Consider the following 26,895-nt stretch of genomic DNA (forward strand, 5'->3'; position numbering starts at 1 on the left):
TGTTTGAGTGTTTTTGACTTTTCTGGTTTTCTGTTATGTCCCTCCTTTCATTTCGAAAAGCTGTTATTTCTGCAGCTGAGATACATGGAAGCAAATTACGGTGCTCAAATGCAGATTCACACCCACTGCTGAATCTTTTTCCTACTAATTAATGGATTAAGAGGCATCATCATAGGAAGTGGGTGATAGGTGACAGCTCTTTACTTTGACTGAGTATCAAAGAGTGGGTGTGCACAAAGTTTAACGTCGGCCATTTACAGTAGCCTCTTGGGGAGGAGTTTGTTTATGGTCACCACTCTGATCCCCGTCCCACGCAGAAAGCATGAACACATTCTTCCTACACCTTTTGTGGAGCGCCAACTTACAGAACAAAGAGATAAAACCCAGGTCAGGTAGAGCTTTCTGACCACTGGGAAAAACAAGGCTAGAGCCATTTGCTGGGCTGTTTAACTTCATAGACAAGTTCAAAATGTGTTTTTTTTTTTTTTTGGGTAATCAATCTAAGTCCCTTTCTTTCGTAAAATTGTGCATAATTCAGGGCAGGACCATTTTACATAACTGGCAATCATCCTCACTGCAGCTCATTGCCTATGCTTTCAGTCTTTTAGTCTCTGGATTCTCTGATTCATCCCTTTCAAATATATTCAACAGCTTTCGCATATGGAATGATGACTCTAACTCCAAATAAAATTTGGTGGCTTTCTCTATATTTTATTAAAGCACTTGGTTTTTGTTCTGTCCCTTGTGAAAGTATCCACCCTCCATGGCGTTAGTTTCACTTTGTTGAAACTGAATGTGTAAAGATAAAAATGTATGAATATTTATGAACTGAAGTTGATCTACTTTGGGGTTTTTACGAGATGGACATTTTTCCAAGCATCCCATTTCTATAATAGTAATAATACATTTAGCTGCAAGTGTCTTCTGCTTGGTGTGTTTAAATATAGCAAATTTTTTAAGAACTGCGTTAGTTTTGTTGAGATACAATGATTTTTGTGTCACTTTATCATTGAAAATGGTGAATGGTGAAAATAGGTTTTAGTTTTAAAGAGTTATTTATCTTGAACACTAATTAGTTGTTGTAAGATTAGAGGTTTAAAGGTTTTTTTAGCCATCTAGTAAAAATGTATACAAAAGCCCCTTGATCTAAGAATGGTGGCTTTTCTATTTTAGTTTCATTTTTCAAGGCTGAATATTGTTGTGGTTTTCTTAAAGTACGCTGATGCAAATTTTAAAATAACACAATATAACCATTAATATAATCAACTATTATCATAATAGGTTTTTGAGTTTCTACAATTTTGCAATTTTTGGGTCAAACCAAATTCTTGGTTTAGAAAAGATATTATATTGTTTCACTTACAAGCATGTTTTTCTTGTCAGATCCAAAGTTTCAAGATTATTTGCAAGTCTTACGTTTCTGAAATAACAAATCAGTCAATTCTAAATTATAGAAACTGCTAAAAGATAAACATTACAACTAATAATGCATATGTAATTTGCATTATATATGACTTGTACTTTCAAAAAATTATAATGGTAATATTAATAATTTAACTTTATTGATCTCACATTGTAGAAATTTACCTCTGCATTTAACCCATCCATATGGGGAGCAGTGGGCTGCCATCTTGGGGTGCCTGGTGAGCAATCATGGGTTATAAAGGTCATGCTCAGAGAACCAAAGAGCTTGTCTGTGGAAGTGGGTTTTGAACTCACAAACTCCGGATTCAAAGTACTATGCTCTAACCACTTGGCCGCCACTCCACCGGTGGAAAACTTCCTTGATAAGAGGTCCTAAATTAGACAGGAATTGTCACGGTTAGGTGAGGGTTTTTGAGGATCCAAATGCAGAGACTTGGAGGCAGAGGTGAGTATTGCTGATTAAATAAGGAAACTGAAGCAAAAATCAAAAGTACAAAATTACAAGTAAACAAAAAAAAAACAGAAAACTTCAGGGGAAAACTGACATGGGGAACCGGAGATGAGGAAACAACAAAAACAACAAGGAACCAGCACAGAGTGGAGTATATAAGGGGAACAGAACAAAGGATGGATTAATTAGCTGAATATGGAGCAGGTGTGGGTAGAACTAACTAGAAGGAAGTCAAGGGGAAAGTAAACAAGCACAAAGGGGCAACAGAGAGCAAGACTGCTTGAATATAATGGAAAATAAAAAAGATCAACAAAACAGAACAACTGATAACTGAAAACTAAAAACTCAGAGTCCCAAAAGAACCATAACAGAAATGGACTAAAAAATGAAAAATACCACAAATTTTCTTCCTGATCCATTTTGGGGGTAAAATAGGGGCTGTTATCGGCGATACAGATCAGAAATGTATACAGTAATTTATTTCAATAAAACAAACATGTTTTGTAAATGTAAAAAAGTGCATTTTTTTATAATACTGGGTGAATTTGTTTACATTTCCAATTAAATATTTATTGCCTAAACTTGTTATATAGCCATCTAGTAAACTGATTTTGAAGTTTACCTTTTAAAAATTGTAAATTCCTTTCTACTTGAGCAAGATGGCCGCTGTAATGCACAATAATCCAGGTTGAACTCATGGAGCTATTTATTGAAGCATGAAATCTTTATTTTCTTACCATTTTAGATATGAACAACTCCATTGGCAACGGTATTGCTTTGTTGTTTAAAGCTCCAGGTTTTCTCCCTCTGTACCTGGTTTGTTCCAGCCTGAAGCAGCCTGACACAAGACGTCTGTGATGCCCTGGCAGCAACAACAGCAGCTCTTCATCATTAACGCCGCAAATTCTGTGTTGGCAGGAATTTGGCAGTACGATACGTATCACAATTCATGTGTTACAACACAATTTTATATTTGATACATTCCCCAGCGTCTGGCAATGGAGGCAATAGGTTTATGGGTTATATATAAGTAATAACGTTAAAATAATGTTTAAATCGCAGCATTATCAAAATCATCCATATTTGGATTTTAGAATCCATTTTAGAACCCAAAAGTCCAGAATTGGAGGTATTGATATTTTAATATTGGTCTGCACATCACTAATTTTTTTTTTTTTTTTTTTTTACTGATACCTAATGAGCTTTTCTTTCTCTTTCAGAAAGCAGCCGCTGCAAATTGTATGAAATATTTCTGCTCTCTTTCGCAGGTTTTTGTTTCCTTTGCAGGAATTTCCTGAATTAAGTCAATGAAAGCACAACCTCACACTTGAGCTCAACCTTCGTGTTTTAGAATTAAATATGTTTGAAGACATGCAATAATATCTTTATTTCTTGTTTCATGTATTGCAGTTGCCATCTGTTAGATTCCCTTCTCTGTAAGTCATCTTAAATAATTGTCTGTGCCCAGAAAAAAGGAAGGCCTCTCAGAAATTACCTAGACCCTATTAATAGAGAGCCCTGCGACCACATCAGTCTGTCACCATGGATACTAATATTGATGTACTTTTCCCTTATTTCCTTCCCAATTCCACATAAACATCCCCTTTAAAACTCCCCCGAAGCCCCGTCTTCCCCCAGTGGAGGTTGATTTGCTAACTTTTGTCTCTCTTACTAACAAGCTTCCAATTCTTTCCAGTTTGATTCTTTTCGTTAGTGATTTATTTTTTCCTTTACCTTTTATGATTTCTACAACTAACACTGTGTCATTCACGGAATGTTTACCATCTTGTTTTTTTTCTACTTAAATTGCGACTTGCGTACTAACAAATGTACTGTATCCTCTCCTTTTACTTTGTTTTTTGGATGATTTTTGGATGATCCTTTTTTTAAAAAACTAGCCACTTACAGTTGCTTTCTTTATTTCTTTATTTGGATGCTTTAAAGCAAAAAATAAAAATCTATTAGTGTTTTTTACTCTTTTAAATCCATTTTTTAGCCTATAAACTGAGACGCTTCTTTTTCTACAGGCAATTCTATCCCACTTTTTTGGGGGTTAAGATATGCTTTCTTGATTTTTTTTTTTTTTTAAGGTTCATCATTATTTTTTCTTTCTCCTCCCCCCTGTTTTCTCCTAAAGCACGCAGGCATTGGACACGCTATGGTAAACAAACTGCATTATATGGTAGATATCATTCTAATTGTCTTACACTTTGGTTTGCCCTGGGTTTTCCGTTACTCTTTCTATTCTGTTTGCTTAACTCAAAGTCCAATCCTCCATCAATTCCAAGGTAGCTGAACAACTCCACCTGTTTTATTTTTCTTTTAGTCCTCACTTTGTATATATTTATACAAAAATATATAGTTGATTTTTACTACCCTTTCTTTTCCCCCCTTCTGAAATTTTTTACATTTTCACCCAAAGAGGTCTACCAAATATATATTAATTTTATGAATTTATTTATTTTTTTATATATATTTTTGCTCTTATTTTCTTTTCTTTTTTTTTTCTTCTTAACTTCAGATACTATCCGTATGAAGAAATAAAGAACATAATGAAAAATCAATGTTTTTATACTCTGTATTTAAGTATTATTACAATTTATTTTTGTAAATCCTAGTTTATTTGTTTATAGGAAACCTAAGAGGAAAGCTTACACAGCTGATTTCACAATAAATACATATTCTGTGACTTTTCCAGTGAAAGCAAGTAAAGTACAGAAAGCTTTTTTGGTAAAAAAAATAAAATAAAAATTGTTCAGTGTCAGAAAGCCGTAAGTTCTACATACAAATCCTTAGTCGTTTTCCTGCTCATTTTATTGTGTTCAATAAATGCTACCTTTCAAACATTTATTTAGAGCCCAAAAACTCTTTATTGTGTCATGATCTCCCAGCAAGCTGTTGCATAAATAAATGTCTGAGAACACAGAAAGCCGAGCCTAAATCCAAGCTAATGGATGTTGCTCGACGGAGAAATTTAGATGCTTTAGTTCTGCTTACTAATGCATGTACTGCAGCTGCATTATTATAACTTCTGTTTAGTATTGGTAAAGCAAGTGGAAACTTCAGCATAGGGCTTGTAAGATGTTTGTATCTCACCTGCTTTACTGTCAAAAGACGAAACAAAATGTGTTATAAACCAGACATATAACTTTCACCTGCATCAAAGCGGGAAATATAAAAAAAAAAGAAAAGAAAATCTTTCATCCTGCTTAAAAACAAGTCCAAAATATAGATCTAGCGTGTTTAGCTTAAAGAATGTTTATAAGTCATAATAGGAGATTGGACTGACTGAATAGCTTGATTAATTTATGAGTCAAACAATGCAGCCACATTCTTAAAATGAAAAAGCATTTCTGGAACACAACCACAAGCCAGGCTACTCTTGTCGAAACCAGTCGGGAGAAGAGCAAAAACATCTTTTCCTCTGAGAAAAGCCTCCAGAGCAGTGTTTTGCTCTTCTTTCAGTGAAGAAATACTCTGTAATTCCGATAAAACTTGCTTGATAGCCACGCTAACGCTAGTTTCATCGGCTGAAGCCGCCATGTTCTTTAGACTGAACTGTCCCGCTTCTCGTTGCGTCACACCTCAACCCGCCTCAAAGCCAACGCTTATTGGACGTTCGTTTGGTGAACGGCTCCAAATTTTCTTCAACGGAGAGTCTCCAGACTGATTAGCGAGTGAAACCTTGAAAGCTCGCGAGATCAGGATGGTCTCACGAGGCTACAAACTTAGAACTTGTAAGTGGGATTTAATGAAAATATTTGTGCAAAGAACAATGAGTAAAGATCCCATCATAAATGTTTTAAGTATTTCACAGCAAAACATGTTATCTTAGGTTGTCGTGCGATGTCTATGGCTCATTTAACACAGGAAACTTTGGAAGCAAATCGTGACCATATTTCAAATGAAAAAGCATTTCCAGAAAGTGAAAATAAAACCTGCTACAATATGTCCCCCCTTTCTAAATCAGACAAAAAAAGGTCCCAGCTTTTTCATTTTTGACTTATTAGCATCTTTTATGATGAAAACTCACTCCTGAAACTTTGGAGGTGATAGACCTTTGTTTCTTAAAGTTACAAGGGGTCACCTGCTATAATCAGCGCCCCCTACCGAACAAGATGGGTAGCCCGGTCAGCAAGGACCTGAGGAAGAGCGGCTGCTGACATCACTCTGCTGCCCCCGCTGCTCAAAATGCTTTTTCGTTTTCGAGTTGTGGACAGTACTTTGCAGGCAGACCATGAAAACGAAAAAGCAATGTCCGCTGTGTTTTCTCTTTGATTATGGCATAAAATGTGCAGTCTTAAATAAGAAAATGAAAATGCAAATAGGAGGATTTATTACTAATTTCATTTATGAGTCAAACAATGCAGCCACATTCTTAAAATGAAAAAGCATTTCTGGAAATCCTTTTTCATTTTCAAATTTTACATTTCAAATTGAATTTTGGTATGAATTTGCTGGGGAGCATTTTGAAAAAAAAATCTCAAATGTCTTTTTCTTTTTAATTCAGTAAAAGGATGAGCGGTGTTGAAGAAGAAAATGAAAATGCAAACAGGAATATTGATTACTAATTTCATTTATGAGTCAAACAATGCAGCCACGTTCTTAAAATGAAAAAGCATTTCTGGAAATGCTTTTTCATTTGAAATATGGTAACGATTTGCTTCCTTATAAAACTGGCCTCGGCTCACGGCTCAAACCGCTGCCCTTTCAGTGATTTATTATCTAGTTTGGTCGTTCACAGAGCTTCTCCTTAACAGATTCCTCACTAACATCTGCACATTTAAAAGCTTCTTAATATGTCAATATCCACAATGAAACAGATGTAAGGAAAACTAAAAACAAAGAAACAAACAGAAACTTTCTGTTTTTCAGATAAGCCAAAAACTCTATATTGGGGGCTGGAAACACTAATGTTCGGAGGAAAGTTTGGTCTTACTCTCTTTCACTGGAAGGTCCATCTTTAGATACGGTCTGCCTGTCGATGCGGGCCTTAAAACATGGAAATATATGAGCTGTGTTTGTTTTACCTATAACTAACACTAACAAACGTATATTTTGTACACTTTATTTCCCTTATCCCTTGCATGCCTACAATAGGCTTCTCCCTTTTTTGTCCTTATTCTTTATAATTAGGGATAAGACTGAGAATATATGCTTATGTATATATCAGAGCTAACATATATACATACATATATTCATTGTTCTAATATAATTAATATGATCATAAAATGTGGTAGCCATACCCCCTTTTTTTCTTTTTTTTTCTTTTCTTTCTATGTTGTTTTTTTTTGTTTTTATTTCTAATTCTAACAATTAACCTACTAAAACAAATTATGACCTCATACCTTTTCTTTCCAAGAAAAAAAAAAGAAAACGACACAGGAAAAAATATAGAGGAGAGACAGATCAGTTTTTTTTCTGGTAAAAAGAGGATGGATGTTGCAAAAGATCAAATTTAGTCCGTCTGTCAGAACAGGAGGTGAGGAAAAAGACAATTTGGAGAGAAAATTATAAAGCAATATAGGGTGTATAAGTGCTAGAAACGCTCTAACATCGTGACGGCGAGTGATGCAGTTGGAATACTAAGTCTTCTTTTTACCAAATGCTGGACTATCTCATCTCTCCTCTGAATTTTCCCTATTCTTTAAAAAAAACCTCTCTTCCTTGTTTATTTCATCCATGGTTATTGATCCTGGTTCCACCTTCATGTCGACAGCATCCAGTGGTTGTAATCCTCCAGTCTGTTTGCATGGAACAGATGGCTAGAGCAACCTTGCACCATTAAAATGGTATAAATGCTGCTGTAGCCTAGCACGTGTCAGTCTGTTGCACACGTGTCTTGATAGTGTTTCCATTTTTGTTTTGTTTTTTACGTTGTGTTCTTGAATATCACCGACAACCTTAATAATGACAGTTCTGTTTCTTTTCCCATTTGTGCGGTGTTGTGATACCCTAAAATTAAATTAACCTCCCCCCTTAAAAGCTCATTTCGCTGCATCTTGCTAGATGGTTGATCTGTTGTTTTGTTTTCCTTTTTGTTTTTGCTTAACCCATTTGTGTTGTGTCGAATGGAATTCTTCCTGCACCTTCACACTTCCCTGTCATCATTTTTATTAACGTGCATGGGCTGTGTGTCACCCCTGTTAACTTGGATGGATTAATTTTGGTTCTTCTTAAGCAAAACAAACCCCTTCCACATGAAATCTGTGTTCCGTTCCAATCTGGATCTGGTTTGTGCAATCAAATTGCAGAGGACTTTTAAAGAATCCTCACGTATTCTCACACCTTGATGAAATTAACCAGTTACTAATCAGCTGTTCCAATTAAACCCTTGTTTTAATTGTACTAACAACCATTTTTGTGTCTGACTCTCCCTTACTTACAAAAGTACTAACAGATTCTGATCACCCTCCAACCTTCGAAGCCTTTTTTGGGCATCACTTCTGAACCCTTTCTCCCTCTAACTGTCGATGATGCGGCGTTTTCTGGGTTTCCTGAATATTTCTAATCCCCATAAAAGTGTAGCTTATTTTTTTTTCCGTTATTCTTTAACATAATTGGTCTCCAGGTGGGAAAATTTTGACAATCTGCCAGACATCTATCAAAGCACTCAACGAGAACTGCTTTTTAAATGGAAAACTTCTCTTTAGTGGCATCGTTGGAATGTACACGGTTGTGAATACTTAATGCGTTTTTCTATATCGAAGGCAGAGATTTTTCATTTCTCCTCGCTAAAGATCTATGAAAATAAACAGATGTGGTTCTATATGGGTAAGTGATCCATTCTCAAGGTAAGAATTTTAAACCTTTTTTTTCTGCAGCGCCTGCAGGGGGGAAAAAAGTCACTATCCTGACAAATTAGTTGCAAATATGCAAACTAATTTATTACATTGTGAAAAAATGTTTTATCGTCAATGAAATCCTGATAAATTGCTTTCTTCCTCCATGTTCTGCTTTTTCAAGCAAAGTAAGTTATTAAACATCACCATATAACCTCCATATAGGAGGCGTAAAGGAAGAGCACTCATGCAAAGATTAAAATAAGAAAGAGGATGGAGAAACATATTTATCTGCTTGTCAGGAGATCAGGGATTCCACATGGGAATAAGATTGGTCAACAAAGCCAAAAGATGAGTTGGGGAACTTTGAAAAAAAAAAAATAAGTGCAAAAAAACAGGAAAATAGTTCAACTTTTCCTAGATTAAAAAAAAAGCTTGTGAAGAAGAGAAATCTTTGAAGTGATGCTGGATGTTGGTCTTCTTTCTCTGACGGGTATTTTCACCTGTATATAGAAATGCAGTTTGCCCACGGGGAGCTGCTGGGTTGCTTTTGAGATACTTATCTCCATCCTACCTGCTGGATGAGTCTTTTTCCTTCAAGATCTAAACCCCTTCGATGTCAGGAAACCCAAACAAGTAATGCAGATATCAAAAATTGTAAATATTTATCCTTATAAGCATTATCTCAGAATAAAAGATTATATATTATATTTCAGTCTGAATCAGAATCACATTTAGAAACAGCTGTATATAAGCCAAACTTGTGTTTTGGTGACAAGGTGCTTCACATAACAAAAAAAAACCTAAAATAAATTTATTGAAGACAAATTCTGTAAAAAGGGCACTCATATAAGAAATACTCACAAAAGCAGTTTTATTTTAGACACATGAATGTTAACCAACTTCTATGTGCATTTTGATAATTTATGTGTGCAGATTTAATACCATGAGGCCCCCAATATGTAACGAGCCTACGTGAAACCCCCTTCTACGAAAGTCAAGAGCAGTCATACTAAACTTGTTTTTTGCCATTTGCCTTCTCGAGATAATGACATAACTGTCGCTTTAACACGGGTTAAACCATTACTTGTTTTCTCGAGATAACAAGATAATTATCTCATCACGAGAAAATAGTTATTGATTTCTTGAAATAACAAGATGATTAACCTGTATTAATAATTAATGAGGCTGGCCAACAGCCCTGGATTCCCAGTCCATCCATGCCTACGCTGCCTGTAGTTGTGCAGTCGCGGTGCCGCATGTGTGCAAATAATACGTTTTTTTCTTTACTCTCATTGTCAGGTCGTGGTGGATGATTGGATTGCATGGAATACAGTAGAAACAAACCTGACTGTTTTTTAATCTGGACTTATTTTTGCGATTAATGCATCTTTTCAATTTGCAGGCGTAACACAGGGGCTGTTAAGAAAACACCCAGCACTAGGCATAGGTCTAATTGCTTAACTTTTAGGTAAACACAGAATTATTTACAGAATTGTACGTATTCTGCCATGACTTACTTAGACATCCTGTCCCAATGTTGTTGTATTAAAGGATGTAATCAGTTTTAACACACACCAATCATCTCGTTATGATTAGAAAACGGCTTGTTATCTTTAGATGATGAGAAAATTATCTCGTTTTCTCAAGAAAACCACAGTGAAAAAGTATGAGAGGGACAAGACTGCTCTCGGCTTCCATCCCCTTCGTTGCTGCTTTTTGTGCATCTCTAGCCTCTTTCCTACTAGCATGTGGACCAATGTCTTAGCAATTGTGTAATCTTTTGTCATTTTAGGAGAACCAATCAGATTCCAGGACAATAAATCAGAATATAACTCTCTAAGATAAGAGCTATTAGCCTGAAAATGTATCTACTGTCATAAGAATAACCTAGGAAGAAAACAGTTCCACATTTGCCAACTCTTCGAAGAGGAAAGGCACCTTTAGCTGGCCTGCAAGTTGTTGGATGATGTCATCACCTCATATACAAGTTTGGTAATGCTTACATCCAAACTAAAGTCATAATTCTCTTTAAAAGAACTGTAAATTTGATGATAACATTACGAGCTGCAAAGAGGAAGGAAAGGGTACTGTCTCAAGTGGTGTTTTTATTTTATTTTTAAAGTATCCACTCACAGGCAGTTGACAGCAACCAGTTGGTTCCACCCTCAAAATGACTAAAGTTGACAGGAACGCACAAAAACTGGTCCACATGCATGAGGAAAGAGGCTACAGACACATAAAAAACCAACCACTAGCTCAGAGAAGGAAGATGCACTCATGCTTGTAACATATATTAGGGGCTTGGTATTAAATCTGCATGCATAAAACATTCGAAAGGCTCACAGAAAGCTGTTTATATACATGTATTTTACATAAAACTGCTGGTATGAATATTTATTATGACTCTGCTCTCTTGGCAGCATTATCATACACATTAATTTATCTAATCATTTCACGTATATGTTTAATGTATTATAGTTCTGGCCAAAAGATATGAATATTCTTAATGTATATGCTGCACTACAAATGTCATCTCTTCAGTAAGGGATTTATTATTTATTATTATTTAGATATGTAACCCATCCAAACCTAAACAATTCTGTTCCTAAGATTGAGTCCCAGTAGTCAAATGTTATCCCTTCCTTGGTCATAGGATGGTATATTTAATGAACAGGGAGAGATTTACCATAAGGCAATCCTAGGTAGTTGCTTAGGACCCCAAGTTCCTGGGGGCCCCATAAAACTCTGTTTACATGTATAGTTTATACAACTATTCCTTAATTGTGCACATTAATTATGCTTTGGATAAAATCCTTTCACTAAAATGTCATCAGAACGCTTATAATATTAAGTGTGTCTCAAGCCCCCCCCCTTCAGTGTCCACCATATTGGATCAGTCCATTTGCTGCACATGTTCAGAAAGGTCCAAACAGACAGCAGCAAACCATTTGAAAACAAACGACGGGAAGAGCAGTGTTGCCAACAGTGCTTTTGTCGCTATATTTAGCGACTTTTCAGACCCCTCTAGCACTTTTATTTCAAAAAAGTGCCTAGTGCCAAATCTAGCGACATTTTTCTGCTACTTTAGACTTTGGCAACAACAAATTAAAGCACAGAACTCTGCTCTCCAGAGCAAGTAGATTGGTAACCCCGCCTCCTGCTCTCCTCTATCTTGTCTGCTGTCATGATCCATGCAGCTATTATTTCATCCAAATGAAAAATGGAGAACAGATAAGCAGATCATGGCTTGTCTGCAGTGAAAGGAAGGACTGGGTTATTTACTTTAGCCGTCGCATGAAAAGTCCAGAAGGAAAACAGCAAGAAAAGGATAAGAAGAAAAGGACAAGACGTAGAACACATAATATATGTATTCTATTAAAATTTCTGTATCTGTATAATGGGTCTGTTTTATGTGTTGTCTTCTGAACTCAGAGGGCCCCATGCCTGTTTTTGCCTAAGGCCCCCGAATTCCCAAATCCACCCCTGTTCATAAAATGTGTTTTGTGTATAGGGATTTTAATCAGTCACCATTATGAAAATTTTGGTATATGATATTTGTTTGGTACCCCAACATTAGTAGATAAGTGCCCAGAAAACATTAAGTTCACTTATTTCCAGAAACTGTTCTTCAGAGCATCATCATCAAAGTCCAAACTTATTTCTATCAATTACCAGAAAATCAAACAACCCCCTGTTACATAGAGTCAAAGTCAAAGTAGTACCAGAGAGGCCTCTACGTTCGTTCGTGTGAGGTTAGTACTTCTTTTTGTACTTGTTCAAAGACCCAGAAACTACCTGAGTTCACGCTGATCCATATATAGAAGTGATGAAGTAGCGGCGCTGCTCATGGGACCTCCTATTAGTCTGCTTGCTCATTTCTGCTCCTTTTAATTTGGTTGTAGTCAGCAGATACGTTTTTTTTTTCTCAGATCTCTAAGGATCAGCAGATTGGATAAGGTGGAGGTATTCTAATGCACCGTGGACTGTCTGCAAGATATTCCAGTAAACTATGTATGGGAAAACTATGTCTAGTTCTATTACTTCAATCACAATGAGTCCAACCACTAGCATAGTGTAAGTTTTTTTTTCCAGTTTTTTATTGTTATTAGGCTGTCACAAGTACCGAGCAATGAAGCCATCCCCATTGTGCGGTGTGCTCAGGGACCTAGAGTGGCAGTCTGTATCGTAGACACTCAGACACTTTCACCGTCAGAAATATACAAATCTGTTTCTGACGGAGGAGCAAATCTAGGATTCAGAGCTCCCAGTCGTTTCGCAGTAGGGTTCTGATAGGAAGATGTTAGAAATCAGCAGGATTAAAAAAAGAAAGGCTTCGGTTTACAATGTAATCAAAGTTTTTGTTCTGATGTTAGAAAGTTGTTTATCAGGAAAACAAGAGAGTGTCAGAATCAGGAAGTTAAAATTGTAAAAGATTCAATATTTGAAGCAGTTTCAAGCCTCAATCTGGGACGGTCTCAGTTCAACACAGATCATCCAGGTCTGCAGTTCCCTGTATGTTTGCTTAAAAGGGTATTTTAGAGAGAAGACGTGTAATAAAAAAGCAACCCCTTTAGGTAGGCGTGAAAAATGTGTCCCCAATGAGTAATTTTTGTCATTTTAATATTTGTTATCTGTTATGTACCCCTGTGAAGAAACAGGAAAGTTATTTGTTTTTTTGTCTTCCAATGTTTTCTGTTTTGTCGGCGCTTTGACAAGTTTTCTCTGTGGGGAGTTTTGTTGGACGTAGATCCAGCCTTTCATCACATAATAAATCACATCATAAATAAGATTGCTCAAGGCAATATTTACTGATCTGTCTGTGTTAAAAGCTCTGAAACTTTGCGGTGGAGAAATTTGAAATCCAAACACTGACTGATGACTACTCCTCATTGCTGAAATCTAATAGATGTCTTGCAGTTTGTCAATGCTTGACCCTCGTAATCCCGCTGACAAACATTCGGCTCTTAAGATGCACAATCAACATCCTTGTAAGCATTTTGTCAGCGTTTTTAGTCGGCGCTCTGGTCTTACAGGCCTTCTAGGTTCAGTTTTTTACTGTAGTATCCCTTAACACCTTATGTTTGACAACCATGTGAACAGATGGCTCATTTGAAATCAATTAAATGTGTTTAAAATTGCACACATCCTGATAATGCCCCCATTTCTTCTCCCTAGCTCATGAGGTTTCTACCATCATAATAGGACAAGGGAGTCGGTCCTGCTGAGAGCCCCATCTGTGATCCCCATAAGCTGAGCCCCCCCCATTATTACCAGCAAACTGCATATTCTCTATGCCAGATACATCTGGCCAGTATAACAGTTAATATTCACCAACAGCAGACATAAAAATGGGTTGCCCTGTTAATCAGGGAAGTACTGAGGACAAAAGAAAAAGAGAAACAGAAAAAGTCGAAGGAATTGGGAATCAAAAATGATGACTCAGCTGAGGAAACAGATCTGTGGAGTGCAGTTGCTATAGTTTATGCTTCAGCCAGCAACTTTAGAACTTTTAACGATTTAATTTATAGCAGACAGAAAGTGTTTCGCTTTGTTTAGAAAACTGGGCATTGGGGCACAAACATGTTTTTCCTCATACTGCTGTAAAATCTCCTTCCAACCACATCATGTCAGTGATACTGCCTCTGCTCAGTGGATCAGACACTGGAGAGCAAACGATGAAGTAGTGCCTTTTTTTTTATACATTAATGCTGAATCATTTATTAAATCAGAGATAAAAGCACTTTCCCATTTAACTAATCCAGTTATTTTAGTATGATTAAGCTCTAAATATTTGACAAACCTCTAAATTTGGTCCCAAATCAAATAACGTTGATTTTACTGTGTTTTTTTAAAGGCACAGTTTTTGATGGTGCTGATGCTGAATACAGACACCATGTAAAATGACAATGCAGTCCATTACAATTAGCTGAATTATAGTTATTTGCATACTCATCGAGTACTGCAATTTTGTCTGAATTGTAATAAGTTTGATATGGGGAGAAAAATAAATCTGTTCACTATGATTACTTTATGATTGGAGGCAAGATGTTTTCCTTGAGTGTGTCCCACATCTCATTTTTCTCACTCCCCAGGTAGTTATTGAACTATTAGCGAACAAGCTGCCGTGACATTTAGAGCCGCTGCTTCCTCTTGTCTTCTAAGCTCTGTCTGAGAAGAATAGCTCTCACAGATCTTAGTGAAATGGGGGATAAAACATATTATTTCTTTGGGTTACTCATGCTCTAATGATATCAGATTACTGAGTCTCAGAATTTCAAATACGAGGATTTTATTTGAGCTTTGAAACAGCCTCTCAGAACAGCACGTTTTATCCTGAAGAATGTAAGAACAAGAGAAGTTTGAAGAATCTAAGGCCTGTTTTTCCTCTTCTATACTCGTTCAACTTCTGTACCTCCAGATTCTTCATTCTTCCAACACTGTCTGCTCTGACAGTAATCAAACATTCAATGCAGAATGTGTAACTCAGAGAATGCAAGACTGGAGGCAATTCAAATAGGAAAGAGAGTTATTTTTAGGGATAGCGCCTGAAATGAAAACTGGTTCAGCTAAAGGATGTTATAGAATATCTGTGCCAGGAACATGGTGGAAAGAATATAGAGAAAAATTCTCTCCTGTAAGAATCAAACGGTGTGTGCGTACTTCAGTAAATATTTCTTAGTGGTAGATGGTTTTATTAACATTAAAACAAAAAGATTAGGTTTCTGTTTAATTTTGCTGATTTTTAGCCCTTCTTAACCCAGGGTTCGATAAAAGCAATACTCCTACTTACTATTTCATCCTCCCACTTTCAATGATCAATAACATTGAGTTCATGGCAGTAACAGCCTGACTGTAACAACTGCACTCTACAGTGAACATCCTCAGTCTGACTGGCATTAAAAGAGAGCAATACACCCTAGGACACAGCCCTATGATGTTTAATCTAACATCTTCCTTGTTTCTCCCCTCATTTTCTCCAATTTCTCTCCTCTCTTATCACTCTTTACTCTTGCTCTATTGTTCTCTCTTTCTACTTCTGTCTTTCTTTTTATTTTTATGCCGATGCCTCACTAGGTGACCATTTCTGTTGATGGCATTTTGACCACCACTGGGTACACGCAAGAGGATTACACCATGTTGGGCTCCGATGACTTCTTCTACATTGGAGGAAGCCCCAACACAGCGGACCTGCCGGGATCACCAGTCAGCAACAACTTCATGGGATGCCTTAAAGACGTGAGTCTTGTTCTGAAAACACAGTATTTTGTCGGTCCGACTGAAACTGGGTCCAAATCTCTCCCAAGTTTTTTTTGTTTTGTTTTTTCTTATTATTACTCTAAAGATACAACATTTTTACAAAGAATTTGCAGTGAGAACATGTTGGACTCAAGTATAGTGCAATCCTCACACGTTTCTGTGAGCACCCTTGTGTTGACTGACCCGGTCTCTGGAGATTCATCTGCGTGGGCAGATTTAACTCCCCATATGTTGGAGTGGGAGGTGTCAGATGCACAACATGCTGAATTGCTTCCAAGTGTTTATTTCCTCTGTGTTTCTTCTTGCACTTTCTAACCTCGGTATAGTCCAAACACTTCAGCAGGAATTAATAACACCACGCCAGGCCTATGGGAAAGCATCCATATTGAGATTATTATACTTTCCCCAGAAAGGGTAAGCAATAAGCATCTCTTAACCTATGGAAGGATACGTAAAAGCAGACGTCTACATGAAAGGTTTAATTTGAATAGAAAAAGGCTTTTCATTCCACCAAGGTTTTACCACAGAGATGATCAAGCTGTCATGAAGTCCAATCACAGCTTAAGTAATGTAGTCTTGTGAATAAAATGACTTGTATAGAGGTAAAGCAACACGGTACTACCTTATATCGTGATAAAAACCTTGCTGATTGAATGAGTAATTACTTTTGCCACCACTTTTAATGGATCACACAGTAATCGCACCATCTCTAACTTAATTATGCCTTGAGAATTACATTTTCATTATTTGGCTTGCTATTGGAAGGATCCCTTGTGGGCCCCTAAGCCTCACAAGGCATTTAACTAGCCTCTCTCTCATCAGAACATGGTAAGAATTTACTGTCAGTGTACCGACAGAGGGAAAAAGAGGTGTGCATAATAGAAGGAAAAAGACAGCTAACAGGAAAGACAGGGGTTGAAACATATAGGCAATGTGGTAATAGTATTTTAGAGCAGATGGTTTTTAAATATTTCAAAAAAGTTAAACAATTCACTGGACGTTTGAATTTTTCAATTCAAAATGTCAGAAATAGAATTGAGTTTGAGGCTTTATAGTGGGACAAAATAAACAAAGCCTTGTTTTGGAGTAGAAAACATCCAAATTCAACCAGACGAACGGGTCCGCCCCTTTGGAATAGGGGTCGTTTGGCTTCTTTGTTAGACTGCAATACCCCATACCTGTCTAGGTCTCTGAAAGGGGGGTCGTTAAAGGGAATTGCTGGCCTGGCTGAACAGGCGAGGGGTTCTGTTCCCCTGTAATGATAGAGGGAAGGAATCAACTCAATTGCTGCAAGTTTTTAAAAGCTGAAATCTGATTCCACCCCCTCTGTTTAAGTTAGATTTTTCGTTCAATTCAATTCAGTTTATTTATATAGCACCAATTCACAACACGTGTTATCTCAAGGCACTTTACAGTTCACCAGATAATACAGTCAGATTGATTCAAAGTTTTCTATCTAAGGAAAACCAGCTGATTGCATCGACTCATTGATTCGAATGCAATCCCTCACACTAAGCATGCTTGTAGCGACAGTGGAGAGGAAAAACTCCCTTTAAACAGGAAGAAACCTCCAGCAGAAACTCTAAATCACTCCATCACATTTTTATCTGTATGCTTTGCGTCGTTGTCCTACTGGTGGATGAACTTGCATGTCCGCAACATTTCAGTTGTTCTCTGGATTTAGCTCTTATCAACTTCTACTAGTTTCCTTGTTCCCGCTAATAAAAAAAAATTTAAAAAATTGTCCACGTCGTGATGCTACACTGTTTTTCTCTATTTAGGATCAGTGTATTCTCATTATCAGTTTGTATGAAATCTTACGAAAAGTTATGCACAGTAATTTCGTACGTTTTCAACATTTTTTTCGTGGTATTTCGTCGTATTTGTACGTCTTCCCTCGAGACAAGATATCCTTGCCTCTGCGCATCTTACGCACCATTCAATAACATAGAATTTAACCTACAATTAACCCTAACCCTAAGATACAAAACAGCAAGCAACACAGTTAGAGACATCAAGAAGTAATTATTGCACAGTTTTTCCCAGTTTTACGTCCGTCCTTTTTTCGTCTGTCTGGCTGCGCATGCGCACTCATCTGTTTTTTCGAGGAAAAACGTCGAAAACATATGAAATACTGTGCATAACTTTTCGTACGATTTCATACGAACTGATAATGAGAATATGTTGTTAGGATGGTGTTTTCAGGTTGATTTGTAACAGTACTTTTCCACCACACACAGCATTTAAAATGTAGCTTTTTAAGTGAACATAAGGTCAACTTCTTATGCTTGCATGTTTTCCATGATATAAACTTTACTTTATACATTTTTGTTGTTATTGTCTTTAAACAATGCCTGTCTTTTTGCCCATAAAGACCACAGTATTAAATGTTCTTTTAGTGGACTATCCCACATTATAAATGTGTAAGTCGTAAGCGTCCCTCAGGGTTACTGTTGGCTCCTCTTTCCCAGCCTGCATTATTAGATGGATGATCTATTTGTAGGTTTTTAGTTTTGTCTCACTGTTTATTTTTTAAATTGACAAATTGAACACAACTTTGTATTAAACATTATTAAACTTAGATCAAGTGATTAAACAAAACGAAAAAGGGAAACCTAGTAGTTTACCAAATTAAAAAAAGCCTAAGATTATTAAAATAAATGAAACAGTTATAATTCCAGTTGAACAGAGATGTAAAACTATCATTTAGATACAGAGTATGTCGCTCTTACATGAGAGAAGTAAACGGTAACTATGATATAGCTCTCTGTTTTCATTGTAATCCAACTATAAGTGGTGGAAGCATCACTTTTTTAAGAATATTAAAACTTGGCTCTATATAGTACAGTAACTCACAAGAGACCTCACAATCAGACACACCAATTATTGCCATGTCACAAAATGGGCACTATTTAGGTGATAACTTATGGGCTGTTAATATTTACAAAAGACTGCTTAAAAGACATTGTGCGAACATGTCTTTTACATATGATGTAATTGAGAAATATATTAAAAAAAAAGAACTATGAACTAGTTCATTTTTTGGAACTGTGAACTTAGTTCAAAATTTTGAATTATGAACTATGAACTGAACTAGTTCATTTTAAAATGTGTGAACTGAACTTTCAACTAGTTCACATAGAAAGAGAACTTTCCCAACACTGGTCCTCTTAAGTGTCAATCATTCTGGTGATCTTCCAAAAAAGATAAAAACAAACAGCCATAAATTATCTGTATAGGTTTCCAAGTCATACTTTGGAAACCAAGTCCAGTCGGACATAGTGGAAAAATTGCAAATCGTCTTTTGGAAAGTAAGCTTGTATGAGCGATGCAAACAGCAACTTTTAAACAGAGCGTGCATGAGAAGAAATGGACTTGTGCATGCTCTAACATGTGTTTAAGGCTGTAATGCCAAATGTATCATATTTGATACATACGGTTTCTGAAATGTTTTGCGTCTGACACCTTTTGCATAATTTAATGGTAAAAACTTTGCTCAAAATCCTTTTGTACACAATCAGATTTACCTGATAACAGAGGGCAGAAGACTACACAAAAAATAATCTTGACTTATCCCATAGTAATAAATTATTAATATCAAAAATGTATTTCTGTTTTTTCTTTTTACATATTTTGTTAAAAGGCCAAATAATGACTTCAAATAAAAAAAAGGAATTTTCTGTTTTGTTTTATTCTTGGATCGGGCTTTAAAGGGTTAATAGATGTTCCCTCTCGCGAGCAGGTATTGGGTTGTGCATATACATTTTTTTCAAACATTTGCGAAATTCCTTCACTATACCTTTAATAAATTACACATCAGTTTTATGTTCCTTAATGCCCATTGAAAAATAACTTTAAAACACCTATCTGGATTTTATCTAACCACCAACTCTTTTTGTTTACTTAGCAGCAATTTTGTAAGAGTTGCATGATGGCATTAAACACGTTCCAATGGACACAGGCTCTGAACTAAAAAAGTTAATCTTTATCCTAATGACACCGCATTTGTTAATACTAAAATTTGGAGCTGAAGTTGTAATGCACTGAAAGTAAAAGCATACCCATAACTCTGCTTTAAACTGCTTTCCAAGTATTTGTGCCTCATGGCCTCACAAATTCAGTGGCAGTCAAGCTCTAATGACTTCATGATCTGAGCTGAGTCAGTAAGGTAACCACGAAGGGAGGCACTGAGAAAACCTGCAATCAGAATGATTTGGAGCTCCAGGTAGCACTGTAGTTGCTGAATGTAAGGAGGGAAACCTCTGAGTGAATGTGGGGGTGCCGTCTGCAGTGTGTTTCATCTTGTGCTGCTTCTGTGGCACAGCTTGGATTATGACTGGTGTTATGGTCTGGGGCAAGGCTTTCATGCCGCCACCGTGGTCAAATGCCTTTGATACGCTTGGCCAGCAACCTCCAGGCAGCACAAATCCAAAGGAAAAGCACAGCAAGAGGAGAGCAAAAAGGCACCAAAAGAGAAACTGAAATCATACGAAGAGAGGTTTTTGTGTGTGTGTGCTTCTCCATGCATGTTCAAAGTCACCCATACTATGATCATACTGTGTGTGATGTATATATGTTTTTTCTAGCCTCCCAGTCAGAGAGGTGATGCATGAAATCAGGTCTCTCTTTCTCTGGGTCTTGTTTCCACAGAGTGTCTTCCTTTTGTCACCATCTGTCCCTCCCCTGAAACCTCCAACGCTCTATTACTTTCCCAGTCTCTGACCTTGCAATCGCCCATTTCACACCAGCCGTTCCATCGGTGTCTTTGCTCCTGCTTGTCCTTGTCACTCGCTCAGTATTTCTCACAGTTGGTCCGTTGCTTCTCCTCTCTTTGCTTCTCCTCTTTTCTTCCGAACAGGGGTTTTGTGTAATTAAGTTCATAGTTGTTCCTTTGGTGGACCAGCTTTGCCATCCTGATGGCCAAATTAAAAATTGATCTATTTGATTGATTCCAAGCAACGGGTGAATGCTCTTGCCCTCGTCTTGGTTCTACTTTTTTTCCTCTATTCTGACTTATCGATGCACTTTCTTATTATGAGGAGCTTCCTGCTATTCTCACTTTTGTTCTTCTATAAAGTCAACTGTGGCCTTCCACCAATAAGATCATAAATATCAGAAGTTAACTTTCACCAAGACTTGGCTATCAAGATATTAGCAACATACAGAGGCATTTCATTAGCTGATAGAAGCGGCGTCTAGTGTGGTCTGCTGTAGTCCCTCTGCTTTCAAGGGAGCCATGTTTAGTTGTAAGGATAGAATTTATTTGAGAAATTTGTCATTTCTTTCCTAAAATATGATACTTTACATGATATTACCTTAAAATAAAATATTGTTGCACTAATGTTGTTTATGCTGCAATAAATGGCGCTTTTTAGGTTGTGTAACGCTAGCTCTGTCCAGCCAAAGCAGCAATGAGTCATTTTTCAATTTTCATTGCTTTTTCAGTTTAAAGGAAAAGTGCGGTCAGCAAGTAATAATCAATGGATCATTATTTATATCTAAAACTAATACATTTGCGGTGATTTAATGATTTAATCAATGAGAAAGAAAAAAATTAATTTTCGTCGCAATCTCTAAGTCTGGGAGCTCCCACCTCATTCCTGACATCTTCCGGCAGTGACGTCACAGTGCGGTAAGCCTAGCGCCATTCTCCCTGCTTTACAAGCAAAACCAATGGGAACTACTAGACACATCTGCAGTCAACTACAATTATTTATGATTTCGAGAGGACTTCACCATTGCAAACTCGCGAGAGCTATAGTTAAACTGACAATGCTCACGTGAATGTCAGTTGGATGTAATACATCGGGTAAAATAAAAAAAAGTTATTTCACTTTTCCGATTCGTGATCCTCCATGAACCAGTTTGTTGTTGGATGGCCAACTTGAAGAGGGAGGATTTGCCATTTAACTTCTGGCCAGAGAAAAAACACGTAATATGTAGCCAACATTTGGAAGAAGAATGTTTTCAAGATGACTTAGATAATATCGCGTTGTGACAAACACCAGATACAGCATTGGGACTTGATCAACAGCCGATACCGCACCGTGACGTCACAAACCAGTAGGTGGCAGTAATGTTCTCTGACAAACATGGATGTCTCTGGTAAAGCACATTAAAATGAAAATTACTCTAAATTAAAAACACTTATCATTTGTAATAATTTTATATTTAAATTACTTTCAAAAGTTGGAATTCTGAATATGACCAGATTGCTCCTTTAAACTAGAGCCCATTGATATTAATGAAAATCTAGTAATCACAACAGATAATTCGGATGAGGAACAAATACACGATGAGGAGAGAGTTGGCTGAAGAAGTTGCTTATTGTACGGCTGCTGCTAGGAGACGCTAACCTAATGGAGAACTATGCTGCAGAGAGATTTTTTTTTTTTTTTACTGAGGCTGTGTACGGTAAGGCTAGGCCAAGTTTATTTGTATAGCACAATTTAGTCCAGAGAAAATTTAAAGTGCTTTACATGAATTCATGCTTCACGGTTGATTTTGATTTTGCATAAGCTTCTGCTAATGTTGTTAGTTCTGGCTAATACAGTGAACGGTAGACCACAAGCCAATTAAATGTGTTTGTTTTGACAGATATCTCATATCTCATCTTCATGAAAATCTTTATGCAGTGAGGCAGTGTGGCATTATCTACATTTATATTAATCAAACATAAAATTTTAATTTTAGCTATCTTATGTTTACTTTATAGATCATATGACCCAATGAGGTCATTAACTCACCATCTAGTGAGCAATTATTAGTTTTTATGTATGACAAAACATTTAGGTCAACATATTCAGATAGTCAGGGATCGCCTTTGATTCATTGACTTTATACTGTAAAATTGTGGTTGTATCTCTTTACTATTAGAGCTACCAAAGCTTTTTTTATTATTCAATAATCTTTATTTGGGGAAGCAGTCTACTCATTTAACTCTCATTTCTAAAATCAGCAACATATTTTGAACTAAGAATGTGTGTATTATCAGTTTATGAAGTTCTCTTTATAATGGGAATAGTCCTAGGGCCATGTTTGGTTCACTTTAGATACACTTAAATCCCCTTTCTTCTTCATTCTTACTTTCACTTTAAAGCTACAGTGTGTAATAATTACAGGGATATACAGTCAGAAATGTAATATATTATACATAACTATGTTATTTATCATCATCTACGAGCTCAGCCTCTTAACCTTAATATTTGCGTTGCCTTAGAATTCGTTATTTATAATTACATAGGAGCGGGTCTCGCAGCCATGGAGGCAGACATATTTGCGCTACGGCAGCGCAGAGCCAACAAACTAGCGATTGCGAGATCGCCCATAACGCTCGAAAGTAACTACGGCAAGTTGAGAGAGATGAACTGAGATGGTACTGAACAATAGATGGCAGTATTAAAATGATCTATGTAAACAAACCTGAGAAGGTAGGTGATGCGGACGTCGTGGAAGACATTTTGTCCCGTAACGCTCGCTGTACTGTTTGGGGGAGAAGCGGTGGGGGGGAGATGTTCATGTTGCTGCGGTCTGCAATCTGGACTTTAGATGTCGCTGAAAATTACACACTGTAGCTTTAAACTTTTAGATAGTTATCTTCCCCATATCTACATTGCTAAATTGAGTAGGTTTTTGGCTATGTTCTTTGGGAACTTTTTAAAATTGTTTGTGAGTGTATTTGTTCACCAATAATTCAGGGGTGCTCGAGTCCAGTCCTCAGGAGCTACCATGCTGTAACTTATACCATTATTCCATTATTCAAATGAACCAATATTCAAAGCAAAATATCAGGTGATTTTTAATTATCACACAGAGCCTGGCTTCATCTTATAATTTAAGATATTTCTGTATTTTATTCATGATGTTACCTGGCTGTCTTTTATTGATACCAAAGTAAATACCTGAAAAGACACAAACATTTACCTTCCCTTTAAAGCCTTTCCTCCTCCGCACCTTTTTTTTACTTCTTTACACATTATCTCAGGCAAGTTCACGCCTTATTAGCTGCCAGTTTCAGTGTTATCATGGCTAATTACCAGGACTAATCTCTGCTAATGACGACATTAGGAGGTGTACTGTACATGTTGCAGTGTGGCCAATTTAGAAGATGATCAAAGGAGCCTTAAGTTCAAGAATAACCTGGCATTCAAGTGCTCTTGCTGAACATTCTGTCCTTGGTTTAAAAGAAAGATGAAATAGAGAGAGAGGTTTCCATTGAAAGAAAAAGAACTGCGGACATTAAGGGAGAAATGCTGTGAAAGTCACAGAAGAATGCAACACAAGCTGAATAAATCACTGTTCTCTGTAAGAAAAAGCGAGAATATACATATTTACACATATATAAATGCAATAACTGCTACAAGGTCTGATAGAAAAAGAAGTATGAAAAAATATAAAAACATTGACATATTTTGCAGTAAGTTCTTGTCCTCATCAAAATCCTTTTTATCACCTTCATGCAAGAGAAAAAGTTCTATATTAGCTTGAAGAAAGTTAGTCGGTTTTCATAGTTGGAGCTTCATGCTGAAAATCTTATAATCTAACAGAATTACCTTGAGAAACATTTTTTTTTACACCAGAAAGGGAAGCTGTAAATATCATATTGTTTCACACAAACCATTTGAAATTTCCAAATTACTTTCTTTTCGAAATTTTAATCGAATATTAATTTTGAATATCATTCAAGGATTTTTCTTTATATGCTGAATAGGCTGCTCAAAAAATAAAGGGAACACACAAGTAACAAAATATAACTTCAATCAAATAAATCTTCTGTGAAATTGAACTGTCCACTTAGTAAACAACACTGATTGACAATCAATTTAACATGCTGATATCTAAATTGGTTACACAACAGGTGGAAATTATTGCCAATTTCCAAGACACACTCAATAAAGGAGTGGTTCTATAAGTGGGGACCAAAGACCACTTCTCAGTACCTATGTTTTCTGGCTGATATTACTTATGAATGTTGGTGATACTTTTGAACTCGTGGTAGCATTAGCCAGATTCTACAACCCACTGTGTCAGGTAATGAAGCTCATCCAGGATGGCACATCAACTATGGCAAGGTTTGCTGTGTCTGTCAGCATAGTGTCCAGAGGCTGGGGGTGCCACCAGATGACAGGCCACTACACCAGGAAATGTGGAGGAGGCCATGGGTGATCAACAACCCAGCATGAGGACCATTACCTCTGCATTTGTACAGGGAGAAAACAGAAGCCAGAGCCCTGAAAAATGACTTCCAGCAGGCCACAAATGTGCATATGTCTGCACAAACGGTTGGAAACCGACTCCATGAGGATGGCATGAGGGCCCCACAGCCACAGATGAGGGTTGTACTCACAGCTCAACACCATGAGGGACACCTGGCATTCGCAAGAGAACACCAGGGTTAGCAAATTTAGGTACAGAGATCCTTAGACTCCTTGTGAGACCATATGATGGTACGGTTGGCCCTGGGTTCTTCCTTATGCAGGACAACACTAGACCTCATGTGGCTGGAGTGTGTCAGCAATTCCTGCAAGATCAAGGCATTGAAGCTATGAACTGACCTGCCCGTTCACCAGACCTGAATTTAATTGAGCACATCTGGGACATGATGTCTAGCCTGGGTGCCATTCCGAACTTAGTCCCGCCAGCAACGTTTGAGGTCGGGAAGTTCGGTCTGGCATTGCTCAGTAGTAGCGCGAGTATGCTCGCACAATATCTGGCGGGCCAATCAAATTGTCAGGGTGGGCTTTATACGATGATGGACAGATGATCAACAGTAACGTAATCAACCACGTAACCAAAGCGCGCTTGGGCGACAACAACAATGGCTGCCGCTGGAGAGTTGAGGTGTGTAGATTCTGCTATTAGGTCTGTTCTAGAAGATATTGACAGCAAATACATTTTAAAAGAGGAACAGAGAAACGCGATCAAGGCTCATCTTCTTATTCTAGGCGTGCAACTGCACACTTTGATTTTTGTTGACAACAACTATGCGTCGCTTAACATACGTCCCGCACTCCGTTGCTCTTATTGGTTGTAGGTCTATCCAATTGAGTGCAGAGGCATTTTTTTCCCTGGTTCATTCGAAACACGCCCCATAATCACAGCTCTATGGAGCAGTATCAGACTCATATTCTGACTAGAATTGAGTAAGACTACGTCAGGCTAAATGATGTCTGGATCCATCCACCAACATCACGTTACACCACAAACTGTCTAGCTGTTTGTGGATGCTTTATTTCAGGTCTGGGAAGAGAAAATCTGTAAACTCATTAGGAACAGGCCCAGGGAGGTCATACAGGGATGTGGAGGCCACGCCCAATATTGAGCCTCATTTTGACCTGTTTTAAGGATGTTACATCAAAGTTAGATCAGCCTGTAGTGTTTTTCCACTTTAATTCTGTGTGTGACTCATGATTTCCATTGATTATTTTGGGGGATTTTGTTTCATCACATTCAGCTTTGTAAAGAACAAAGTATTCAATGACAATATTTCATTTGTACTAATTTAGGATGTGTTATGGGAGTGTTTTTGTTTTTTTTCCTGCAGCATATACAATTAAAATTTTGATGGCAAATACACTTCTATGATTTTGGAGCAAGTTGTAGCCGGCTACAAAAAAACAACAACAAAAAACATAGAGTGTAATTTAAAAATTCATTCTTCCACTGAGACTCTTACTGGGGTTGTGTAGGAGTGTAAAATACCATGAAGGGTGGCATTACAATAAAAACTGAGAAATCTCAGCTTGTTCTCACTGTTACCTTGAGGATGGTCTCTCAAACAGTGTGTACTCTGTGCTCACAGCAAAGTTAAAACTAAAAAGACAAGAGTTTATCTTGCCTTTAGCTCCTACTTTGTTCTGAATACACTGAGGCACAGAGTTACACACATTTAAAGCACAAACAATAGCGCCGTATTTCATCAAAGCGGTTTGGAAACATTTGAGTTGAGACCGCAGGCAGTATTCACGTAATTCTGCT

At 37.2% G+C, this 26,895-nt stretch overlaps 1 protein-coding gene across 7 annotated transcripts in view; it reads left to right on the top strand.

Annotated features, from left to right (window-relative positions):
* nrxn2b (neurexin 2b) overlaps positions 1–26,895 on the top strand; it is a 1,247,190-nt gene that overhangs the window by 531,686 nt on the left and 688,609 nt on the right. For 6 of the 7 annotated variants that reach the window (XM_038268483.1, XM_038268482.1, XM_038268476.1 and 3 more), the window contains 2 exons: positions 4,014–4,037; positions 15,736–15,897. In XM_038268483.1, the coding sequence (XP_038124411.1) occupies positions 4,014–4,037; positions 15,736–15,897 (186 nt within the window). The remainder of the gene's footprint in view (positions 1–4,013; positions 4,038–15,735; positions 15,898–26,895) is intronic. The other variant, XM_038268478.1, reaches the window with a different exon arrangement.

This window comes from Cyprinodon tularosa, unplaced genomic scaffold (genome assembly GCF_016077235.1).
Source record: "Cyprinodon tularosa strain WSP-4 unplaced genomic scaffold, ASM1607723v1 ctg70, whole genome shotgun sequence".
NCBI lineage: Eukaryota > Metazoa > Chordata > Actinopteri > Cyprinodontiformes > Cyprinodontidae > Cyprinodon > Cyprinodon tularosa.